This window comes from Vidua chalybeata (assembly GCF_026979565.1).
Source record: "Vidua chalybeata isolate OUT-0048 chromosome W unlocalized genomic scaffold, bVidCha1 merged haplotype SUPER_W_unloc_7, whole genome shotgun sequence".
NCBI classification, from domain to species: domain Eukaryota; kingdom Metazoa; phylum Chordata; class Aves; order Passeriformes; family Viduidae; genus Vidua; species Vidua chalybeata.
This window is the reverse complement of record NW_026530342.1, coordinates 598745-621456: the sequence shown is the minus strand read 5'-3', so window position 1 is coordinate 621456 and position 22712 is coordinate 598745. Positions and strand designations below refer to the sequence as shown.

General features: G+C 43.0%; 1 protein-coding gene across 2 annotated transcripts in view; it reads left to right on the top strand.

Moving 5' to 3' along the window:
- Positions 1-22712, top strand: part of LOC128783015 (DDB1- and CUL4-associated factor 12-like) — a 116897-nt gene that overhangs the window by 77412 nt on the left and 16773 nt on the right. Inside the window, exons 3-8 of one of the 2 annotated variants that reach the window (XM_053933590.1) lie at positions 7369-7575; positions 7892-7894; positions 11654-11714; positions 13391-13584; positions 13801-13866; positions 20452-20614. In XM_053933590.1, the coding sequence (XP_053789565.1) occupies positions 7369-7575; positions 7892-7894; positions 11654-11714; positions 13391-13584; positions 13801-13866; positions 20452-20614 (694 nt within the window). The remainder of the gene's footprint in view (positions 1-7368; positions 7576-7891; positions 7895-11653; positions 11715-13390; positions 13585-13800; positions 13867-20451; positions 20615-22712) is intronic. The other variant, XM_053933589.1, reaches the window with a different exon arrangement.

Sequence of the window (22712 nt, the reverse complement as noted above, 5' to 3'; positions counted from 1 at the left end):
GGAATAATGTCATGGTTCAAACAATAATGCAGGAAAGAGGACTCCTTTATGACTAACTAATACGATTAAGCAGAAGCTGTTTATTGTTTACATTATGCACTTTTTTATACATTCTAAAACTACTGCACACGCTAAACACACATTTCTTCATTGGTGCCTCTATCTTGTCCACACGTTCAGCACGCACTCTTCAGATTATGTGATTGGTTATAGTCCAGGTGGTTCACTGCTCTCTGTTATCTAGTTCTTGCGGTCTTGGTATTCTGTTTCTCAGCCTCTTCTTTCTTAATTTAGCACAGTTTATGTTTTGTAACCTTGATAAATTCCAGAGAGCTCTAATAAGAATAACTAGAGATAGTTTGGCTGGGGCACAATGTTGCCTAAGTTGTTCAGATACATTGGTACAGAAGCCCAAACCTTTGGAATTATATGATTGAGTAAAACTTTCACCACCTCCGTTGTTGTGTTAGTGTGACAGGGGTAAGCCTCGGATCATCCACTGAAGGTGTTAACCAACACCGATACGTACCTATTTCCTTCTTTGCTTGGTAACTCAGCAGAATCTATTTGCCAGTAATCTCCAGGAAAATCTCCTGCCTCTGTTATTTCTAGCACAACTCTTTTGCCCATGTTTGGGTTGTTTCTATAGCAGATTTCATATTTGTTTGTTATAGACTGTACAACATCAGTAATTTCCCTTTCTATTATTACATTCTTCAGCTGTTTCAAAAGATTCCCTGTTCCCCTATGAGTGTCTTCATGTTCTCACTGAGGTAGGACTACAACCTGTCCCTCTGGTGTGACAGTCCATTCACTTACCTCGATTTCACCCTTTGTGCCAGAAAACTGATGGTCCTTTTGATCACACTTTGGGGCAAACCTTGCGTCCTGGTTTAGGGCAAATTTGGGAGAAAAACTCCAAAGGGGTTCCGCTAGATGGCAGATTCAAGCGGTCCCTGCCCCAACTGGTTTGGGAAAATATTTCCTTGGAGAAAAGTGGAAAAAACCTGTTTTTTTAACAAGCAAAGCATTCACCAGCACAAAAAAAAAAAAAAAATTAACAATATTAAACAATAAAACCTGTGGCCACTTCAAAGAGATGAAAAACTCAGAAAGTCCCTGTCTTCGTTTGAAAAGACAGGAGTCTGTGAAGGAAGGCAAGGGCCTCCCATGAAATGGAAAAGGTAAACCCCCTCCCTCCAAATTACCACAATTTCAAAATAAAGAGGCTCTCAGGCAAAGATATGGGAATGGGAATAACAGTTGTTTACTAGGAAAAAACTAAATTAAAAAGAAATGTAATTAGTACAAACAAAACTACTGATAGAGTCAGAAACCTGACACCCTGAGGAGTCAGGGTGTTAGTGATAGTCCAGTTAAATGGTGGCTGCTCCTCCTGCTCCTGGAGTGGCAGATGAAATGCTGCTGAAGCGATGGTCCAATAGAAGGGTGTAGTTTTCTCTGAAGGTCTGGTGATAGAGTAGATGGGCCTGGTCTTCCTCTGGGAATCCAGTGAAGAGGCTGAGCTGCTGTCTCAAGAAATGCTGATTTTATGCAGGTAGGGATGCTTGGCTCCTCCCTCTGGGTGGAGTATCTTACAATGGGATGATGCAACTTTATCAGTCATGCAGTGAGCCATTCACTGTCACATTAACAGAAGATATCTCCCCGGAGGGAGACATTGTTCTTGGAAGAGATAAGAAAACTGCCCAACAGAAGATACCTGCCCCACCTCCGACAGATGGCAAATAGAATGTATGCTTATCTTACAAGCCAGGACACATGGTCTTCACCACGGCCTGCAGAGGAATCTCAGCTCTGGTGCCTGGAGCACCTCCTCCCTCTCCTTCTTCAGTGATCTTGGAGTCTCCATGCTGTTTTCCCTCACATGTTCTCACCTCCTCCTCTTTTCAGACTAGAAGAAAAAACTATTGTGCCCACTTTGTTTTGTTTTTCTTCTTAAATATGTTATCACAGAGGCATTACCAACCTCTCTAATTGGCCTAGCTTTGGCCAGTGGCTCATCCATCTTCAGAGCCATCAGGGATTTGCTCTGCTGGACATGGTGGAAGCTTCCAGCAGCTTTTCACAGAAGCCACTTCTATGGCCCTCCCACTACCAAAACCAGGCCAAGCAAAACCAACACAGTGGTCTTCAGATCCTCTGCATCCCCAACTCCAAAACCCCAGGGGTCAACCTTGAGTCTCCCCAGTGCTTTCTGCCAGTGGCTCCAGGAAGGATCATTCTCCCCAGCTGTGGTGTAGAACACATTTTTTACATCTTTCCCTGTCCTGACTGCCCCGAGAGGCTACAGCATGAACTGTCTCCTGTTTGATTTGCTCAAAGGCTTTTCATTGCTCAGGGCCCCATTGGAAATAATTCTTCTTCCTGGTCACTTGATAGGGAAATCTTATTATAATTTGGAATATACATTCTCCAAAATCCCGCAATGCCTAAGAAAGCTTATGTTTCTTTCTTGTGAGTTGGTGGAGGCATTACTGTTATTTTGTTGAGCACATCCACTGGTATCTGGCAAAGCCCATCTTGCTATTTTATTCCTAAAACCTGTATCTCTTGGGCAGGTCCCTTGACCTTACTTTGTTTTATAGCAGAATAGGCTTTCAGAAGGATTTGGACTATTTTCTTACCCGTCTCAAAAACTTCTACTGTATTTCCCCACACAATGACTTCATCAATGTATTACAGGAGTTCCGGAGCTTCATCCTTTTCCAGTGCAGTCTGGATCAGTCCATGGCAGATGGTAGGGCTGTTTCCACCCCTGGGCAGTTGGTTCCAGGTGTACTGGATGCCCCTCCAAGTCAAAGCAAACTGTGGCCTGCATTCTACTGCCAGAGGGATTGAGAAAAACGCACTGGTGATATCAGTTGAGACACCACTTGGCTGTCTTTGACTCCAGCTCTTACTGAAGTTCCAGCATGTCCAACATGGCAGTACTCAGTGAGTGTATGACATCGTTCAGGCCACAATTATCCACTGTCAGTCTCCATTCTCCATTAGACTTTTGCACTGGCTAAATGGGGCTATTAAAGGGTGAGTGGGTTCTGCTGATCACTCCTTGGCTCTCCAGTTAACGAATCAGCTTATGGGTTGGAATCAGGGCATCAGTTATTGCAATATTGCTGCTAGTTCACTGTTATGGTAGCGATCTGCACCTGCTGTTCTTCAACCTTCAGTAACCCCACAACTAAAAAGTTCTCTGAGAGACTGGGCAGGGTAGACATCTGATAACTTTCCTCTGTCTCCAGGGCAGCTATACCAAAAGCCCACTGGTACCCTTTTGGATCCTTGAAATACCCTCTCCTAAGGTAATCTATGCCAAGGACGAACAGAGCCTCTGGGCCAGTCACAGTGGGCTGCTTTTGCCATTCATTCCCAGTCAGGATGACTTCAGCCTCCAATACAGTCAGCTGTTATGATCCCTCTGTCACTCCAGAAATGAAAATGGGTTCTGCCCCTCTATAGCTTGATTTCATTAGGATACACTGTGCACTGATGTGTATTAGAGCCTTGTGCCCCTGTGGGTCTGATGTGCCAGGCCATCGGATATACAAATACAGTAAACCAAGTTTTCCTTCTCTTCCACCTGGCTGGAAGCAGGGCCCCTCTAGTTCTGGTTACAGGATTCTCTACTTACTTCTTGTAGAAATGGATTAGAATTTTCTTCTGTAGGATCAGGAGTAAGATCAGTCCTTCCATTCTGCCTGAGAAACTGCCCACTGTAGCTTGAAGCAGCAGCTTTCCTGCAAGAACCCTCTTTTGTGATTGTTCTTCCCTGCAATTCCTCTACCTGTGCCTCTAGGATTGAGGTAGGTTTTCCATTCAACTTCCTCATGCCCTCTCTGTGGTCCCACAGGCAAAACCACTGGGTACCACATGGTGTGTACCTTCTATATCCTCTATTTTGAGCAAGAGGATGCTTAATGTTAATAGTTGAGATGCTGGTCACTACAGGTGTAGAGTAGGGCATATCCTCTTTGAGTTGCTGGAACTCCCAGGACAGTTTTTCCACAGCTGAGATGAGAGAGGAAGAGAGATTGTCTTTGCATTCCCAGAGCTGGTGTTGTGGGTTTGGGTTCTTCAGGGAAATTTTTTCCCATCTGAAAGGAGGATCCTGTGAGGGGAGGGGGTTGCCTGAGAAACAGCAGAATAGGCAGCTGGAACGACCATCAGGGACTCCAAAAATATCCTATGACTCATAGGACTACATCAATCCATTGTGAAACTCCCCGCCCTGGGGGAGGTACCACCTGAACCTGACCGCATATAATCTTGAAGTCTGGGGGTTTGGGACACCACCACCACCACTGGACAGATCCAGAGGAGGACCTGAACTTCCACAGGAGGACTAGAACTTCCATAAGACCACTGCTTTAAGCAAGACTGTTTACAGAAAATCACGCTATTATTATAGATGAGTAATGAGATAGTTGGCTCTCACAATTAAGGGGTGAACATTATATGTATGTTAAGAGAAGTTTTGTAGATGTATAGTTATGTTACTATAATATGTCATCCCCCCCCTGCATTGTTATCATGGGATGGCCTTGGTAGTTGGGGCATTTGGGGAGGGTTGGCTTGTTACTATAGTAATACCTGACCTCCAATCAAGATGTAAGAAAGTGATCTCCACCACTAGATATCAAGGAAGATAACAAGACTTTAGGAGGGGGTAGCAGTATAAAAGGCGGAGCATCCATTTTGAAGAGGAGCATGTGGCTGATAGTCACAGGGGCTCCCAGTGCTGTAATTTTTCCTTATTTAGTTTTTTTGTTCTGTTTTTTTTGTTAAGGTTTTATAAACCTCTTATGAAAAAAGCTAATCACTTGTTTTAAAATTTTAAAAGTTTAATAGTAATAAAATGGTTATAAAAATAGAGTAATAAGAATTTGGACAATCAGAGTTAGGACAATAAAGGACAATAAAAAACAAATTGCCCTTCCTAGGGCAATTAAGCCCCAAAAGCACACATGTTAACAAAGGATTAACCCTTAAAAGCAGTATCCTGTTGCATATTTATATATCTCATACATGATGCATAAATTCTTTTCAAACAAAGGATGTTCTCTGGTTATTGTCAACTTCTTCCCCTTAATCCTGGTTAAAGATGGAGAGGAGGTGGAGGAATGTTTGTCTTTTCCGATAAGGAGGCAGTAACTCTTTAGGTGTCTTGTTGCTGTTATCTCTGTGCGAAGAATTTCTTGATTATTTCATCCCTTTCTTGAGCTAGTTAAAAAAAATCTTACATCACATATTTCTATTTTAACATTATGTTATAACTTAAAACTATATCTACCACACTACTTAAAAAAGGTTAATACAGGAATACTAATTAATACAACATAACACATATAATATTCCTTTGCAAAGAGCCAATCATATAATATGCACTTTTCACACCTTTAAAATTTTAAAAAGTGAGCGGTCGTTTCTCACACTATGAAAAGCCAGTGTCCATAATGGAGACAGAGGAGTCCTGTAACTTTATTCAAATAAAGGGAGAGAGTCCACTGGGGCACATGCCTGCAGGGTTTTCTCTCTCGGGGTTTCAGTAGGTACAGCCTCCTTTTATCCTAAACTCCCAGCCGCATGTTGCCCCCTCTTCTTTTCCCCACTGGCGGAGGTACTAGGAAGGTACAGCCTTCTCAAACTGCCTACCTCATATCCCCCCTTGAACCTACTCTTTTACCCCAAAGTTCAGAAGTTCAGCCTTTTGCAGTCCCCACTTGTCTGTTTCAGGAGCCAAGCTGTCTGGGCCCTGTAATAAACCTGCTGCCCAAAGTCAGTAGAGACATTAAGACCCATTTCAAAGATGCTAGCACCCACACCTTCACCCATAGAATTGTTTATAAAGACATTAGCACACATCTTCCCTATCATGCACTTGTTCAGGGGTGAGGTTCAAAAACATTGGAGGTGCCCACTGTCCTAGGCCCTTGCCCATACTATCCTGCACACCCCATCACTCAGAACTATTCAGACTCAGGGCAAATCTCTGGGTGATGTTCTTAAATAGTTATTTTATCTAAAAGACCTGAACTATATGCAGCGACATGCTGGCTCCTAGCAAAAGGGCCAGGTTGGTTGCAAGGGTATTGAAACGATATTCAAAATCTTACACATTCTCAAATATTACTGTAATCATCCTGGAGGAGAAGGAAAGCAAGAAGGTAGGATGGATGGATGGATGTTGGAAGATGTATTCAAGGAGAAAAGTCAGAAGATGTAACTGTTAATAGTTCCCAATAGATGGCTCCTGAGGTACAGATAGGATGGCAGTGCTGAGGACACATACCAGGTTAGTTTCATGACCAGTAGTTCTATCATATCATAGGCCAGTATTATGAAGTACAACAAAATTATAACCGTGGTCCAGGCCTCAAGGATGATAAACATCACCACAGGGAAGATATACTGCAAGTAAAGTGTCACACAACACAACTCTGAGAAAAAGTGCAACAACTGTGAGAGTAAACAAATCAACATTGTGATCCATGACTATTAAACTAATATAATGAATGCTTATAAGAAATTTGTTTTAACATGCTCTGGTCAGATCTGTCATTGTCAACCCTTTGAGTCCCATTTTGGGTGCCAAAATGGACTGTTGTGGTTTAACCCCAACTGGCAGCTAAGTACCACACAGCTGTTCACTCACTCCTCCCCTCCCTTCCCTGCATGGATGGGGAGGAAAATTGGAAAAAATGTAAAATCTGTGGGTTAAAATAAGAACAGTTTAGTAATTGAAATAAAGTAAAATATTATTGTTATAACAGGGAAAAAAAAATCCAAGAAACAGAAGTGATGTACAATACAATTTCTTACCACCCACTGACCCATGCCCAGCCCATCCCCCAACAGTGATTGGCAGTTCCCAGCCAATCCCAACCCCCTGCTCTATATACTGAGTATAATGTTTTATGGTATCCCTTTGGCCAGTTTGGGTTAACTGTCCTGGCTATGTTCCCTCAGCCTCTTGTGCACCTGCTCACTGATACAGAATGGAAAACTGAGAAGTCCTTAATTTAAAGTAAGCACTATCAAGCAGCAACTAAACATCAGCGTGTTATCAACATTATTCTCATACTAAATCCAAAATACAGGACTATACCAGCTACTAAGAAGGAAGTTAACATTATCGTAGCCAAAACGAGGATGGATGTTTAAAGTAAAACCCACAGTTATTTAATTTAGTTGTTTTAAGAAGGAATGTATGCATTTTCCAACCATATTTGCAGCATTTGTGGATTCTACATTTAAAAGAATGTTAGTTCAAAATAGGGATAATATTTGACCACCTTGGTTTTCTTATCTGTGTGATAATGACTTGTATCTGCTTTTTTCCTCCAGTTATTCGTAATAGATGTCCAGACTGGTCAAATTACCAAGATTCCTATTCTGAAAGATCGTGAACCTGGCACGGTGAACCAGCAGGGATGTGGTATTCATGCCATTGAGCTCAACCCTTCAAGGACCTTCCTGGCCACAGGTGGAGACAACCCCAACAGTCTTGCAATTTATCGTCTGCCTACACTTGATCCTGTGTGTGTGGGAGATGTAAGTGGAAGTATTTGAGAAAAGTTTATTCTGTCCCAAGAATTGCTACTTTGAAGTGCGTAAGGTCAGAGCAAGTTTAAAATTTGGGAGTTTTGTGGTGGAGAGTGAATTTCTGAAAGCTTGAAAATATTCCTGATTGTCGTGGTTTGACATGGAAGTGAATTTTTTCCAGGAAGTTGGGTCAAACTAATCAGTGGTCAGATTTAGATATTGGCACCTGGAGTGACCACTGAAAGTATAGACACGCCTCTGAGAACACAGGGGGTTAAAAGCAAGAACTCCCAGGAGAACTCTCTCTTTTAGTTCCGGTTGTCAGAGAGTGCAGACTCCCCCCCTGCCCAGCCACGGGCTGGGTGGGGGAGGGGAAGCCACGCGGCCTTGTCCAGGTAGGCCGAGGGGGCTGAGGGTCTAGAACCGAGCCAGCTCCTGTGGACGGAAGGGTGGAGAGAAGTGGAGATGCCTTTGCCCCCCCCCCCCCCAAGAGGGAAAGAGACAGAGAGCCTGGCGGCACCTGGAAATCTGCCGGCAGAGGAGAAAGAGAAGGGGGAGGAATGTCCAGCGTGGGAGGCGGAACGCCGGACTGAAATATCAGCCGTCCAGGGAGTCTGAACTTTTAACCCTTTCCAAGAAATGAGGGCTTTTTAAAAGTATTACTCCTCCTTGATTTATAGTGGAAGAGAGATAGTCCGGGACCTGAGATGTTAGAAGAAGAAATATTTAGGTAGGAGGAGATGATGAAGTAGCTTTTAGCTGGACTTTTCTTATTAGCCATGGACTGAACCAAAATCTCCTGCAATAGAGACTGCATTTTAGAGGGATGCAGTGGTGACCCAGGGAGACCTGTTTCAGCTTCGAACAGCACAAAAATGGCGAGAAACGAAGAGAGCTGAAGAGGGAATGGTGATACCCTCTGTCTTCGGGAAGAAGATGAGTCCTGTTTTTGGACCCCTCGGCCCCAGGAGAAAATGGGGGGGACTGTAGTCCCAAGATGAGAAACTGAACTGTTATATCTTTAGGTCCGTGGCAAAGCATCCTTAAAGGAGCCCTACGAGCAGTCTGTCCATGCACGGTGGTGAGAGCACTGTGACATGGAATGGAAAGTGTCACACTAGCAAATTTTTTCTTCCGGGCAGTAGCCTTGTGTGACAGAGAAACACAGGGTGGCAGCTGTGTTTCCTAGGGGGTCTGTGGTGCAAGAGAGACTTCTCTCTCCCTTGATAGTTTAAGTATAGATTACCTGAAGGGTGGTAATCTGATCAAGAATCCCAGGTAATGTTTCATGGCTGGGTGTTTTTAGAATTAGGAGGAGGAGGGGTGGTTTAAAAGGTCTTCATCCTAGATTTAGTTTATGTGTTTTCTGTATTAGTAGTAGTTTAATAAAGTTTTTTCCTTTGCTATTAAGCTTGGGCCTGCTCTGCTCTGTTCCTAATAACATCTCACAGCATTTATTTAGAAAAGGTGCATTTTCATGGGGACGCTGGCATTGCGCCAGTGTCAAACCATGACACTGATCAAGTTGTCTTTTTTGACAAGATATCTTAAATATATGAGAGGATTCTCAGGGTTCTAAGATTTCTTCTTTCTTATCCTCATTCAGGTCTACTTCAGATTACTTTTAAGCATTGAAAATGTAACAAAATCTTCACTGTTAAAGTCTAATTGGGGTGATGATGATCTCTGAAACTTAGCTTTAATGAAAAAGCTCATTTGAGAAGTTGTAAAGATGATTCAAGGCTTTCCATTCTCCAGTGCAGCTTTGTCATGGGTTGGCGCTGGTGGAGTGCCAGTGCACCCATGAAAATATATTTTTCTCAAATGGCTGCCGTGAGATGTGACCAGAAACAGAGCAGAGCAGGCTCGAGTTTAGAAATAAAGAAAAAAAACTTGATTAACCTACACTAAAATAAAAGGAACACACAACATTCAGGATGAAAACCTTCTGAAATATTCCTCCTCCTCCCACCCAATTTCCACCAAAGCACAGTGAGATAAAACCTTGGATTCTCGATCAAGTTACCACCTCTCAGATAATCAATTTTCAGTTCATCACGGGAGAGAGGAGTCTTTCTTGTATCATAGTCTTCCACAGGAAGCACAGTTGAAACCTCTTATGTTTCCATGTCACACATGGCACCACCCAGAGAAAATCTGCCATCGTGACATCCTCCTTCCATGTACAGTGCTCTTACCACCGTCCATGGACCAAAACTGCTTATAGGGTTCCTTTTAAGGATGCTTTGCCAAGTACCAAAAAACAATTTCTCATTTTGGGACAACAGTTCCCCCCATTTTCTCCTCCCCTGGGGCTGAGGGTCTTGAGAACAGAGATCTTCTTCTTCTTCCCTGAAGACAGAGGACACCACCACACCCTCCTCATCTTTCTCTGTTCACTTCACTCCTGCACATGGGGTCACTGCAGCAGGTCACTCTCACTCCTGCACTGGCAATCACTGCAGCAGGTCACTCTCTTGGCTCAAGCCATTGCTTCCCCCTAAATGCAGTCTCTGTGTTACAGGAAAATTGGTTCAGTCTATGGCTATACAAGAAAAAGTCTAGCCACAGCCCACTCCATCATCTCTTCCCACCTAGGATTCTTTCCCATCTTCTTCTGACATCTCAGGCCCCAGGCTGTCTCTCTTCTCTCAGACCAAGGAGGATTAGTGTTTTGCAAAGTTTTCTTTGTCCAAGAAAGGGTTAAAGTCTCAGGCTCTCCTGACCCCAAGATGGCTGAAATCTCACAGCAGGCTGCCCAGGACTCCCACAGCTGGGCACCTTCCCCCTCTTCTCTTTCTCCTCTGCCGGCTACTGCAGGCACATGATATCAAATTTCAAGGTGGCACAGACTCTCTCTCTCTTTCTCTCTGGGGGGGCTGCCCGGGACATCTCGGTGTCTCTCCACCCCTCCGTCCTGCAGGGGCCAGCCCGGTTTCATTCCCTTCACCCCCCTTCTCTGTCCGGGCTCCTGGCCTACCTCAGCCTAGGCCGTGTGGCTTCCCCTCCCCCACCGAGCCTGTGGCTGGGCAGGGGAGGACTGAACTCTTCACTGACCGGAACAAAAGAGAGAGTTTGCCTGGGAGTTCTCTGCTTTTAACCCTCTGTGTTCTCAGAGGCGTGTCCATATCTTCAGTGGTTACACCAGGTGTCAATATTCAAATCTGACCACTGATTGGTTTGGCTATAACTTCCCAAGAAAACTCACTTCCCTGTCAACCTATCACAAGCTTATATATGTATTATTTCACAGGTGGAACTTGGCTTTGAGGAGTAGTTCTAACCCAGTGGCTTGTGGCAGTTTGATAGACTTTGGTACTGGTTTTATTTTTGAAACATCATGAGACCTTTTTAAAACAGCCAATCTTAAAAAGAAAATGTTTGAAATGGGTATAGTGGTGTCCTGTAAGCACTTCACTCTTATTTTTCCTTTTTGATTTAGGACTTCGCATAGACATTAACTACGACAGCAGAGCTCGGGTCAAAGTTTCTGCAGTAGCAGATAACCAGCTGCAGAAAGGCTTGACTCTGAAGATTTGCATGACTTGTTATTCGTGTACCACTGTGACTCTGCAGCTTTTCAAACAGAACTAGATCCTTATGGTCTTTATTTTGTTCACAGGCTTATCACCTTCTGAGTAAAAGATTCTTGAAAATTTAATCAGTAGGTCATATATTTCAAACATTTTTTTTTTTATTCTTTTTAGGGATGTGCATTTGAGGAAATACAAGTAAGCAGCTACTTTATAGAAGTAAAGAACACTGCTTTCAAAATGGAAAAACTCCAAGTCCTTAGAATTGAGATTAATTTGTCCTTGGTCAGAGATCTGTTTTTCTATTGCCTAATTGCTCTCTATTAATTATACATGTCAAAATCAATAAAAGTTAAAATTACTGTTAGATACTTAAACTGCTCCAGCTTGATAGTGGGATATTATTTATATGTTTTTAGCATAGGTCTGTCTTTCTGAGTTTGCACTTAAGTATTGTTCACTTTGATATTTTTTTTGTCTGCCTTGAGACCACTGCAGAATATAATGGCACAGAAAATCTGTCCTTTTTTCTCTTTTCTTTTTTTTTCTTTTAGGATGGACATAAGGACTGGATATTTTCAATTGCATGGATAAGTGATACTATGGCTGTTTCTGGTAATGTTAATTTTTATTTTTCTTTCCCCAGAATTTTATACTGATGTACAGCACTTGATAGGTCTCAGGGAAGCACCTTTAAAAGGGATTTGAAACCATTTGGAACTACTTTGCCTATTTAAACCATTCTTGGTCTTAGTACAGCACTTTGCTTTTTTAATTTTTTTTTTTAATTGTAGAGCCCTGGTCTAGATTGTACTTTTTTTTTCTAGTATTAGAGGGAATACTGCTGTCTTTACAGTAGGTGTTGACATGAGAGGGTGTCTAAACACAGAAAGTTCAAGGGAAAGATTCTACACCAGAATAATTTCAAGAGGGGTGTTGGTTAGTTAATAACTTTGAATGCAGCTGAACAGTACTAGTTTCCTGAAATCCTATGAAAGACTGATTAATGAAAATTCAGTTTGTTTTATCAAGCTATCAGTAAAGTTGTGTGTGTGTATGTATATATATAAGCACACATACTGTGGGAACTAATACAGAAGGTTCTAATAGAAAAGGTCAATTACTGCCTTTTTAGTTAGTGTAGTTAGATAATCAGCGTAACTTCATAAAGTATTACTTACCTTGAGTAAAGGCAGCAATATGCCATTGAATTAATGTATTAGTTTACTGTCTTTCTGTGCTGAGAAGGTTTAGTATTCCATACAAGGAGGTGTCAAACTGCAGGTGACAGAAAATCTTAACAGTCTCATATAAAAATCAAATTCTTCAACTGATGATTCAGTAATATAAAAAAACCCAAAAGCTAACCCTTGAGTTGATCCTTGCAAATCTCTAACCCAAATATCTGCATTAAAAAACCCATTAAGTGACATTGTGTAGGAAAGAAATGGAGGTACATGTCAAATCTATCTGAGCTGACTTAAATGGAAGTGAGTTGCCTAAACACCAGAAGGGATGGGTATAGGACCTTGGATTAAGCCTGTATTGATCTTTGAACCAAAGACATTTAGCTTTCTTCATCCAGTATTGTTGGTCTTACTGATTCATATTTTGTATAATTATCTTCAAGTTCAGTAGAAAAATGAGTTCTTGATTGTTTGGCCTCAGTTCCTGTGTTACATTCTTTAAACAAGAGGTTGAATGAGTTGAATTAACAGTAGATTTGATTTAAATTGGTGCAAATTGTGGTTTTAAATATATGTTTCTGTTCAGTTCACTAATGTGTGTGTACATATCCATAAACATACTGTCAGAAATCAAACTATCTAGAATTGGTATAAACCCCACTGAGTTTCCTTGTAGGTTTTTGTATTGATTTAACAGACTGTCAATCTTGGCCTCAGTAAGCCAGGCTCAGGCTGAACACATAGGCTATTCAATTGCCTCTGAGTTTATTCTACATGTGAATCTCTAATGGTGATTGTTGTACAGGATCATGGTTTTTTGATGCATCCTAATCAGTTTGAAAATAGATGAGGTGATCTAGCTGATTGGAAACCATGTAGACAAACCAGTTGACAATAAGTTCACAATGTTATGAACTTAACAGCTCAGTAAAATAATGATTTTGTTAATAATAATTCATATATAGGCACCAACAGTGTGTTCAGTTAGATTAAATTAATCTAAAGTATCCTTTCTTTTTTTAAGACCTCACTGTTTATTTCAGTTCATTTTTTAAAAAGGAGAATTATGTATATTTGAAATGTTGTTATGGACTACTTATTCAGGTTCCCGGGATGGTTCAATGGGTCTCTGGGAAGTTACAGAGGATGTGTTGTCCAAAAGTGATGCCAGGCAAAATCTCTCTCAAGTTCCTGTCTATGCCCACATAACGCACAGGGCTCTGAGGGATATTCCTAAGGAAAACACCAATCCTGACAACTGCAAAGTCCGAGCATTGGCTTTCAACAATAAGAACAAGGTCAGTAAGATAAGCAAGACAGTTGAGTAGTCCTAAAACTGTCCATATGTATTTGAAAAAAAAAAGTAATCTATATCAAATATACTAGAGAAGCAACCTGGAGTGTGAGTTTGTAAGGACATCTATAATACAAAATCTAACTATTACTTTTTTTTTCTTTTTTTTTTCTTTTTTTTTTTTTTTTTCTTTTTTTTTTTTTCTTTTTTTTCATAATAGGAGCTGGGAGCTGTGTCCTTGGATGGGTATTTTCATCTTTGGAAAGCAGAGCACACACTATCAAAGGTGCTTTTCTGTTGGTGTAAAACTTAAAACATTGCTTTGCATTGAAGGCTCTTCACTATTCTTTATTTCCTATAAATGCTTGAAGAAAGAGCAGCAGTGTTTGTAAAACACTGTCCTGGTTCTGGCCAAAACAGGGTTAATTTTTGCAGCAGCTAGGAGGGGCACAGCCTGGACCCTGGGGTTATTAAATACCACCTCACATCAAGTGTAGAGGGGATGGAAGGGGGTGGCATTTTTCCAGTTTTGCTGGGGTGTATGGTTGGGTGGCGCCAGGTTCTACATAGTGAGCAATTAAGTGTGAATCATTCGCTTGTCTTGTACACACCGCTATCAGTATTGTTCTTGGTTTTTTTTTTTTTTTTTAATTTCATTGCTGTTTCTAGTAAACTGTTCTTATCTCAACCCATGATCTTTACCTTTTTTTGCCTCAAATTCTCCTCCCCATCCCACCGCAAGGGGAAGTGAGTGGGCAGTGTGTGGTCTGGGGTGATTCAATGGGAAATACCATTCCTAAACCATGACAGTCAATTTGGCACCCAATGTGAGGCATGAAGCATTGAGATAACAACACATCTGACCAGAGCGGATTGGAAACAAATTTGATCTAAGCATTTGTATTCGGTACAGAGCCACTGGTCACAACATTGCTTGGTCTGTTCACATGGTTATGGTACCTAACACCTGTATATGTTCCCCTATGTGCTCCTCATGGTACTCTTTTTCAGAGCAGGGAGAGGGATCAGGATTGCTTTATTGCTGTACTGTGGGATATCAGTTTATGACATGATAACATCAAGGGCAATGAGGGTCATTTAGGATGTGTCTTGAGTGCTGCTCTCCTGCATTTGCCTTGGGTGTTACCTCTGGGAATTCATTAATAATTGTACTGCCTGTAGGGAGAACAGGAGAGGATGATTTGCCCCAGCTTTTCACACCCTTTTCCTCCTTCAGGTTTGTTACAATAGCTTGTGAGAATTTTGAATTTCCTTTGGATGTTAAGGAAGGCACATGTTCTTGTTGCTATGTCTACTCAGTACATGTTTATAATTATGAAAGACACTTCTAGTATGGTCATTCAGAGATCTGCCCGGAGGGCGGATAGTCATGAGTGACATGGAATGTGGGAGAAAATGGGACAGTTTCAGAGGACTTTTGTCCTCCAATGGTTTGGAAGTTCACCCCTGAACAGGACCCTGATAAAGTGGCAGAATATCTGAAAGGAAAATGCTGTGGTGATTCCAGAGAGGCACAAAGTACTGCAATGTGCTGGGCCCTGGTTAGTGTTTACCAGATACCGCTCATCACTAGACAGCACCCTCAGTGGGAGGAGGAGGAGGAAAGCAGAGCAAATGCCACTGTGGCCACTCAAACTGCAGCTGAACCAGAGGAACAACACGTGCCGGTAGCAGTCATACCTATACAGAAAAAGAAATGCAAGACCAAATCAGTTTGCATAGTGAGGGATGAAGTGTCACCCTTGCTCCAAGTATGACACAAGAACAGATGAGAGACCAAATTGCGAGAGGGAAAGGGAAGCTTTAATACAAAGGATTCTTCGGCTTATATAGACCAATACGATGCATTCTACTTGATTGGCTAGTTAATAAAAACATCTTTCTCACACACCGTCCTTGAGAAGAACAGAAAAACAAGGTGAAAAAACACCACCTGCAGATTGTTTATACTAAGAAGTTATCACATTCCTACAACTCCCTAAAAATTCTCACAAGCCACTGTGAGAAACGATTGCCGTTTCTCTCTCCCTGACCAGGCTGGCATCCACAATGAAGAGGAAGTAGGGCCCTCAGAACAGGAGGAAGAAGCAGGAACAAAGATAATCACCCAATCCCTATCCCCAGGTGAGCTGCGTGATATAAGAAAAGATTTCAGCCACCAGTAGGGTGAGCCCCTGGTGACCTGGCTGCTCTGATGCTGGGATAGCACAACCCACAGTTGGAAATTAGAGGACAGTGAAGCCAAGCAACTGGGATCCCTTTCCAGGGATGCAGACATTGACAACAGCATTGGGAAAAGGACAGAAATCTTCAGCCTCTGGAGGCAACTCCTGTCAAGTGTGAGGGAAAGATATCTTTTCAAAGAGGATCTATCAGTGCACCAAGACAAGTGGAACACCATGGAGCAAGGTATCCAGTACCTGAGAGAATTAGCTGTGCTGGAGGTACTCTATAGAGATTCAAATAACAAGCAGTCCCCTGTAGATCCAGATGAAGTCTAGGGAACACAACCCATGTGACGCAAGTTCCTATGGAGCATGCCATTGTCATACGCTAACTCATTGGCAGTGATGTCATGGACAGAAGGAGAACAAGCAGTGGATACTTTGGTTGCCTAACTCTGGCAATATGAGGAAAGTCTCTCTTCCTCCCTGTGGGCCTGCATCTCAGCTGTCCAAGGACTTCCAGAAATTTAAAGAGGAAATGTCCTGTGCCCTGCCAGTACAGGCCAGAGTCTCTGCTATTAAGAGTAAGCACATCCCTACTCAAGAGAGAGAGGGAATACACCACAAGGTAGGTAACCTGTGATTTTACCTGCATGACCACAGAGAGGACATGAGGAAGTGGGATGGAAAACCCACCTCTGCCCTAGGAGCCATGGGTATGTGAGTTGAGAGGAAGAACAACCACCATGGGTAATTCTTCAAGGAAAATTCTGCTCCAGTTTTCAGTGGGCAGGTCCTCAGACAGAATGGAAGGTGCTGATGTTACTTCCAAACCTCTTGATGGGACCTGTGGTTGATCATATTTATAAGAAGTGAGCAATGAGTACCATGACCAGAACTAGAGGGGTCCTGCCTCCAGCCCGTTGGAGGAAAGGAATAATCAGATCTACTGGACTATGTGGATCTAATGGCCTGGCACATCAGACCCACAAGAGTAAAATGCTTTAATTTACACTGGTGCACAATGTACCCTGATGCCATTGAGATATATAGGGGCAGAATCCATCTCTATTTCTGGGGTGACAGGGGGATCCTAACACCTGACTGTACTGGAAGCTGAACTGAGCCTGGGTGGGAATGAATGGCAAAAACACCTCATTGTGACTGGCCCAGCGACCCCGTGTATCCGTGGCATAATTACCTCAGGAGAGGGTATTTCGAGGACCCAAAAGGACATTGCTGGGTTTTTGGGATAGCTGCTGTGAAGACAGAGGAAATTAGGCAGCTGAATACCTTGCTTGGTCTCTCAGAGGATCCTTCTACTATGGGACTGCCGAGGGTCAAAGAACAACAGGTACTGATCACTATCACAACAGTGCACTGTCAACAATACTGCACCAACCAGGATTCTGTGACCCCCATCCACAAGATGATTTGTGAACTGGAGCGCCAGGGAGTGGTCAGCAAGACCCAATCACCCTTTAATAGCCCCATGTGTCCAGTACGTAAGTCCAATGGAGAGGGGAGACTGACAGTGGATAATCGTGGCCTGAATGATGTCACACCATCACTGAGTGCTGCTGTGCCAGGCATGCTGGAACTTCAGTATGAACTGGAATCCAAGGCAGCAAAATAGTGCTGCCATCAATATTGCCAATGTGTTTTTCTGCATTCCTTTAGCAGCAGAGTGCAGGCCCCAGTTTGCTTTTACCTGAAGGGGCATTCAGTACACCTGGAACCACCTGCCCCAGGTGTGGAAGCACAGCCCCACTATTTGTCATGGACTGATCCAGACTGCATTGGAAAAGGGTGAGACTCCAGAACACTTGCAATACATTGATGACATCATTGTATGGAGCAACACAGCAGAGGAAGTGTTTGAGAAAGGGGAGAAGATAATCTGGATTCTCCTGAAAGCACGTTTTGACATAAAGCAAAGTAAGGTCAAGGGATTTGCCCAGGAAATTTAGCTTTTAGGAGTAAAATGGCAAGATGGACAATATCAGATTCCAATAGATATGATAAGCAAAATAGCAGCTATGTCCTCACCAACCAGCAAAAAGGAAACACAGGCTTTCCTAGCACTGTGGGTTTTTGGAGAATGCATATTCCAGATTACAGTCAGATTGATTGTAAACCCTCTCTATTGCATGACCTGGAAGAATAATGATATCAAGTGGAGTCCTGAACAAGAACAAGCTTTTGAACAAATTAAACCAGGAGAGTGTTCATGCAGTAGCCCTTGGGCCAGTCAGGACAGTACAAGATGTGAAAAATGTGCTCTACACCACAGCCAGGGAGAATCATCCTTGGAGCCTCTGGCAAAAAGTACCCAGGAAGACTCGAGGACGACCCCTGGGGTTCTGGAGTCAGGGATACAAAGGATCCAAGGCCTGTTACACCCCAACTGAAAAAGAGATACTGACAGCTTATGAATGGGTTTGAGCTGCTTCAGAAGTGATTGGCACTGAAGCACATCTCCTCCTGGCACCCTGACTGCCAGTGCTGGACTGGATGTTCAAAGGAAAATTGCCTTCCACACATCATGCCACTGATGCCATGTGGAGTAAGTGGATTGCTCTGATCACACAATGAACTCGAATAGGAAACCGCAATCACCCAGCGATCTTGGAAGTCATTACAAACTTGCCTGAACGCAAAAATTTCAGACTAATATCAGAGGAGAAGAAGGTGACATGCTAAAGAGGCCCCACCATATAATCAGATATGAGAAAATGAAAAGCAATGCGCTCTCTTTACTGATGCTTTCTGCCACATCAAACATGGAAAGCAGCCATATGGAGTCCTACATGGCGAGTTGCAGAAGCTACCAAGGAACAAGTTGGATCAAGTCAGGTTGCAGAGCTGAAAGTCATCCAGCTGGCTTTAGGTATCGCTGAATGAGAGAAGTGGCCAGTGCTCTACCTCTACACTGACTTGAGGATGGTAGCAAATGCTCTGTGGGGGTGGCTGGACCAATGGAAAAAGACCGATTTGCAGCGTAGAGGGAAACTCATCTGGTCTGCTGAATTGTGGCAAGACATCGCTGTTCAGGTAGAAGTTGGCTTTTCAAACGTTGGTATACACATTTAGTGAAGTCCACCTGGTTAGTTAACTCTAGAGGCTCTACTAATCAAGCTGGCTCTGCCCTATCAAAACCTTCATATACCATAGAAGGGGATAAAGTCCCTGTGGTGCATATGAGAAATGTGTTGGGGAAGACAGTTTGGATCAGTCCTGCCTCAAGGAAAGGCAAATCCATCTGTGGGATTGTTTTTGCTCAAGGACCTGGGTGCATTTGTAACATAATGCAAAGGGATGGGGGAATGCAATGTGTACCTCAAGGAGATCGGGTTTTTGGGTGAGAACAGCTTGTAATGTTGAATTATTTAATATTGGTTGCTGAATGCCACTGCCACTGTGTGCCATAACTACCATGGACAATGAGGATTGATTGCTCCAGATACACCAGTCATGAGCTCCTCATGCAGCAACCAGCCGACAGCACGCCAGCCCTCCTGTCTTGGAAGACATTTTGAATGGACAGCCATTGACTAAGGGAATGGTATCCATGCTTGTATATATATATATATATATGTATATAAGATGTAGGATCTGGGCATGATTTAGATGGTATAGAATAAGGGTTGGATAATGTCCGGGTTCTGTCCAGGACAGGGTTAATTTTCGCAGCAGTTGGGAGGGGCACAGTCCAGACCCTGGGATTATTCAATACCACCTCATGCCATGGGCAGAGGGGACAGCAGAGGGTGGCATTTTTTTTTGTTTTTCTGGGGTGTACGGTCGGGTGGTTCTGGATTCCGTGTAGTGAGCAACCGTGTGTGAATCGTTCACCTGTCTTGTACACTCTACTTTTAGTATTGTTGTTGTTACTGTTAATTTTCTTATTTCATTGCGGTTTCTAGTAAATTGTTCTTATCACATCCCATGACCTTTACCTTTTTTTGCCTCCAATTCTCCTCTTCAGCCCACTGCAGGGGGAGGTGGAGGGGGGAAGTGTGTAAGCAGTGTGTGGTCTGGAGTGATTCAGTGGGAACACTAAATTGGGGAATACCATTCCTAAACCATGACAAACACATAAATCTTTAAGTAAAATGCAATGTCCTAAAAATTAGAACTTGGGGAAAGAAACTTCCCACTCACCTTATTTTTAAGGGTGAGAGGTTCTCTTAACTTTCTGCCAGTTCTGGGTGAGCTGAAGTGAGCTGTTTCATAGAGAGTATAATTGATACTTAATTAGTAGTCTTCATAAAGGAAGTTGCACTTATTTAAGTGTAATTATAGATCAAACCCACAAATATCTATACTACTGTATGAAGTAAGCTTTTCCAGCTGAGATCATGTCTCTGTACACCTGCTGAAGAAATAGAAGCTTAGAAAGATGTAAAACAATATGCCAAAATGTCCATTGTTCTTTGCATAATACATGGTTCAGCCTTTATCATCTCAGTTTTGTTCAGATAAGGCATCTAATCTTCAGGGGTTGTTTTTTCTCTGGGTCAGGTTGCTTTTCTCTTAAACTTCTATCATTGTGATGAACTTATTTTTTAGCTGCATTTTGGGTTTTTTCACTGCAACTTCCTTGAACACAGTTTAGAGAATTGTTTTATTAGTGTTGTGTTCTCTTATCATAATGTGTTGATTTGTCTTTCCTTTGTTTCTAGTTACTTTCCACAAAGTTGCCATACTGCAGGGAGAATGTGTGTTTGGCTTATGGTCCGGAGTGGTCAGTGTATGCAGTAGGATCACAGGCACATGTCTCCTTTCTGGATCCAAGGCAGCCTTCTCACAATGTTAAATCCGTCTGTTCCAAAGAACGAGGCAGTGGTAAGAAACTTGTCAAAGAGTGCTTCAAATGGTTTGCTTGCAGAAGTAGCTTTTAAGACTGCATTAAGATAAGCTTCCAATAAATATGAAGGTTTTTTCATGTGATAGATTAAATTATTAATAGCATATATAGGTTTTGGTTTTTTGACATTATTTTGTTTTTATGACATTATTCCTTGAGCAACCAACAAACCAGATGTAAAATCAACTCTGGAATCACATTGTGAGCCATTCAGGAGCAGGAGATGGAGCTTCCTTCATTCCTGAGTGACTCATTATAAGAGGCCTCTGGGGAGCATGGCAAACAGGAGTAGGCAAACAGGGTCACAGCAGTTTGCGCAGCAGTTTGCACAGGCAGGGCAAGCGGGCAAGGTTGCAGGTTCTTGCTAGTTAGGTGAGGTGTTTTTATTGGTTGCTTGATTTTAGGCTTTCTCCTAGTAATGGCTTTAACCCAGTCGAAATCTGTGGTTGGTACAAGTGTATGTGACCAAGTGGAGCCCTTCAAAAAGGATGCGTCTGTACAGACCCATTCCTGTGTGGAGTGTTTGAGCTTATCAATGGCTTCAGGGGGTGTTGTGGAGGAGGCCTACCTACAGTGTGAACAGGTGAACGACCGCCTTTTGCTGGTGGCCGAGCTTAGGGAGGAAGTTGAAAGATTAAGGAGTATCAGGAATAGTGAAAGGGAAATAGACTGGTGGAGTTCAGCCCTTACATCTTTAAGGGAGGCCCACCAAGAGTCAGAGGGCTCATATGCCTCTCACTCTCAGGCAATAGAGGGGCACCTGGTAGATGAAGGGGAGTGGAAATGCATCCCTGTTTGGGGAGGTAATAACAAAAATCCCTCCTGCCCCCTATCCCCTAGCCAGGTGTCACTTCAGAATAGGTATGAGGCCCTGGATCTAGAGACCCAGCCAGATGATTTATAAGAAAATTATCTGCCCAGTGAGTTTCCCAATTATGACTCATCTAAAAAACGGATTACCACCTCTAACATCAAGAAGAAGGGTAATCATAGTGGGTGATTCCCTTTTGAGGGGAACAGAGGGCCCCGTATGTCGACCGGACCCATCCCACAGGGAAGTCTGCTGCCTCCCTGGGGCCCGGGTACGAAATATCACTGAGAGACTTCCTAAGCTGATTTAGTCCTCTGATTATTACCCACTGCTGATATTCCAGGCTGGCCGTGATGAGATTGGAAAGAGGAGTGTCAAGGTGATTAAAAGGGAGTTTAGGGCACTGGGTCAAGTGGTTGATAGGACAGGTGCACAGGTAGTGTTCTGCTCAGTCCCTTTGGTGGCAGAAAAAAACGATGAAAGAAATAGGAGAACTCACATCATTAACAAGTGGCTCAAGGGTTGGTGTCATCGGCAAAATTTCGGATTCTTTGATCATGGGGCAACTTTTACGGCACCTGCTCTACTGGAATCAGATGGGATACATCTCTCTGTTAAGGGCAGAAGGTTTTTAGCTCAAGAACTGGCAGACCTTGTTGAGAGGGCTTTAAACTAGGTTTGAAGGGGGAAGGGGACGCATCTGGGCTGTCTGGAAGCAGGCCCAAGGGTGGTAAGCCTGAGTTAGGGGAGAAATCAGTAGCCCAGCTGAGGTGCATGTATACCAATGCATGCAGCATAGGTAACAAACAGGAAGAGCTGGAGGCCATGGTGCAACAGCAGAACTATGATGTAGTCGCTATCACAGAAACATGGTGGGATGACTCACATAGTTGGAGCACTGCACTAGATGGCTACAAGCTCTTCAGAAGAGACAGAAAAGGGAGAAGAGGAGGGATGGCCCTTTATATTAGGGAAGTTTTGGATGTCATAGGTATTGAAACTAATGACGACGAAGTTGAGTCCCTATGGGTAAGAATTAAGGGGAAGGCAAACAAGGCTGACATCCTACTGGGAGTCTGCTATCGTCCACCCAACCAAGAGGAAGAGGTGGACAACTTATTCTATAAGCAACTGAACAATGTTTCAGGATCATCAGCCCTTGTTCTTGTAGGTGACTTCAACCTACCAGACATCTGCTGGGAACTTAATACAGCAGAAAAACAGCAGTCTAGAAAGTTTTTAGAGTGTGTGGAGGATAACTTTTT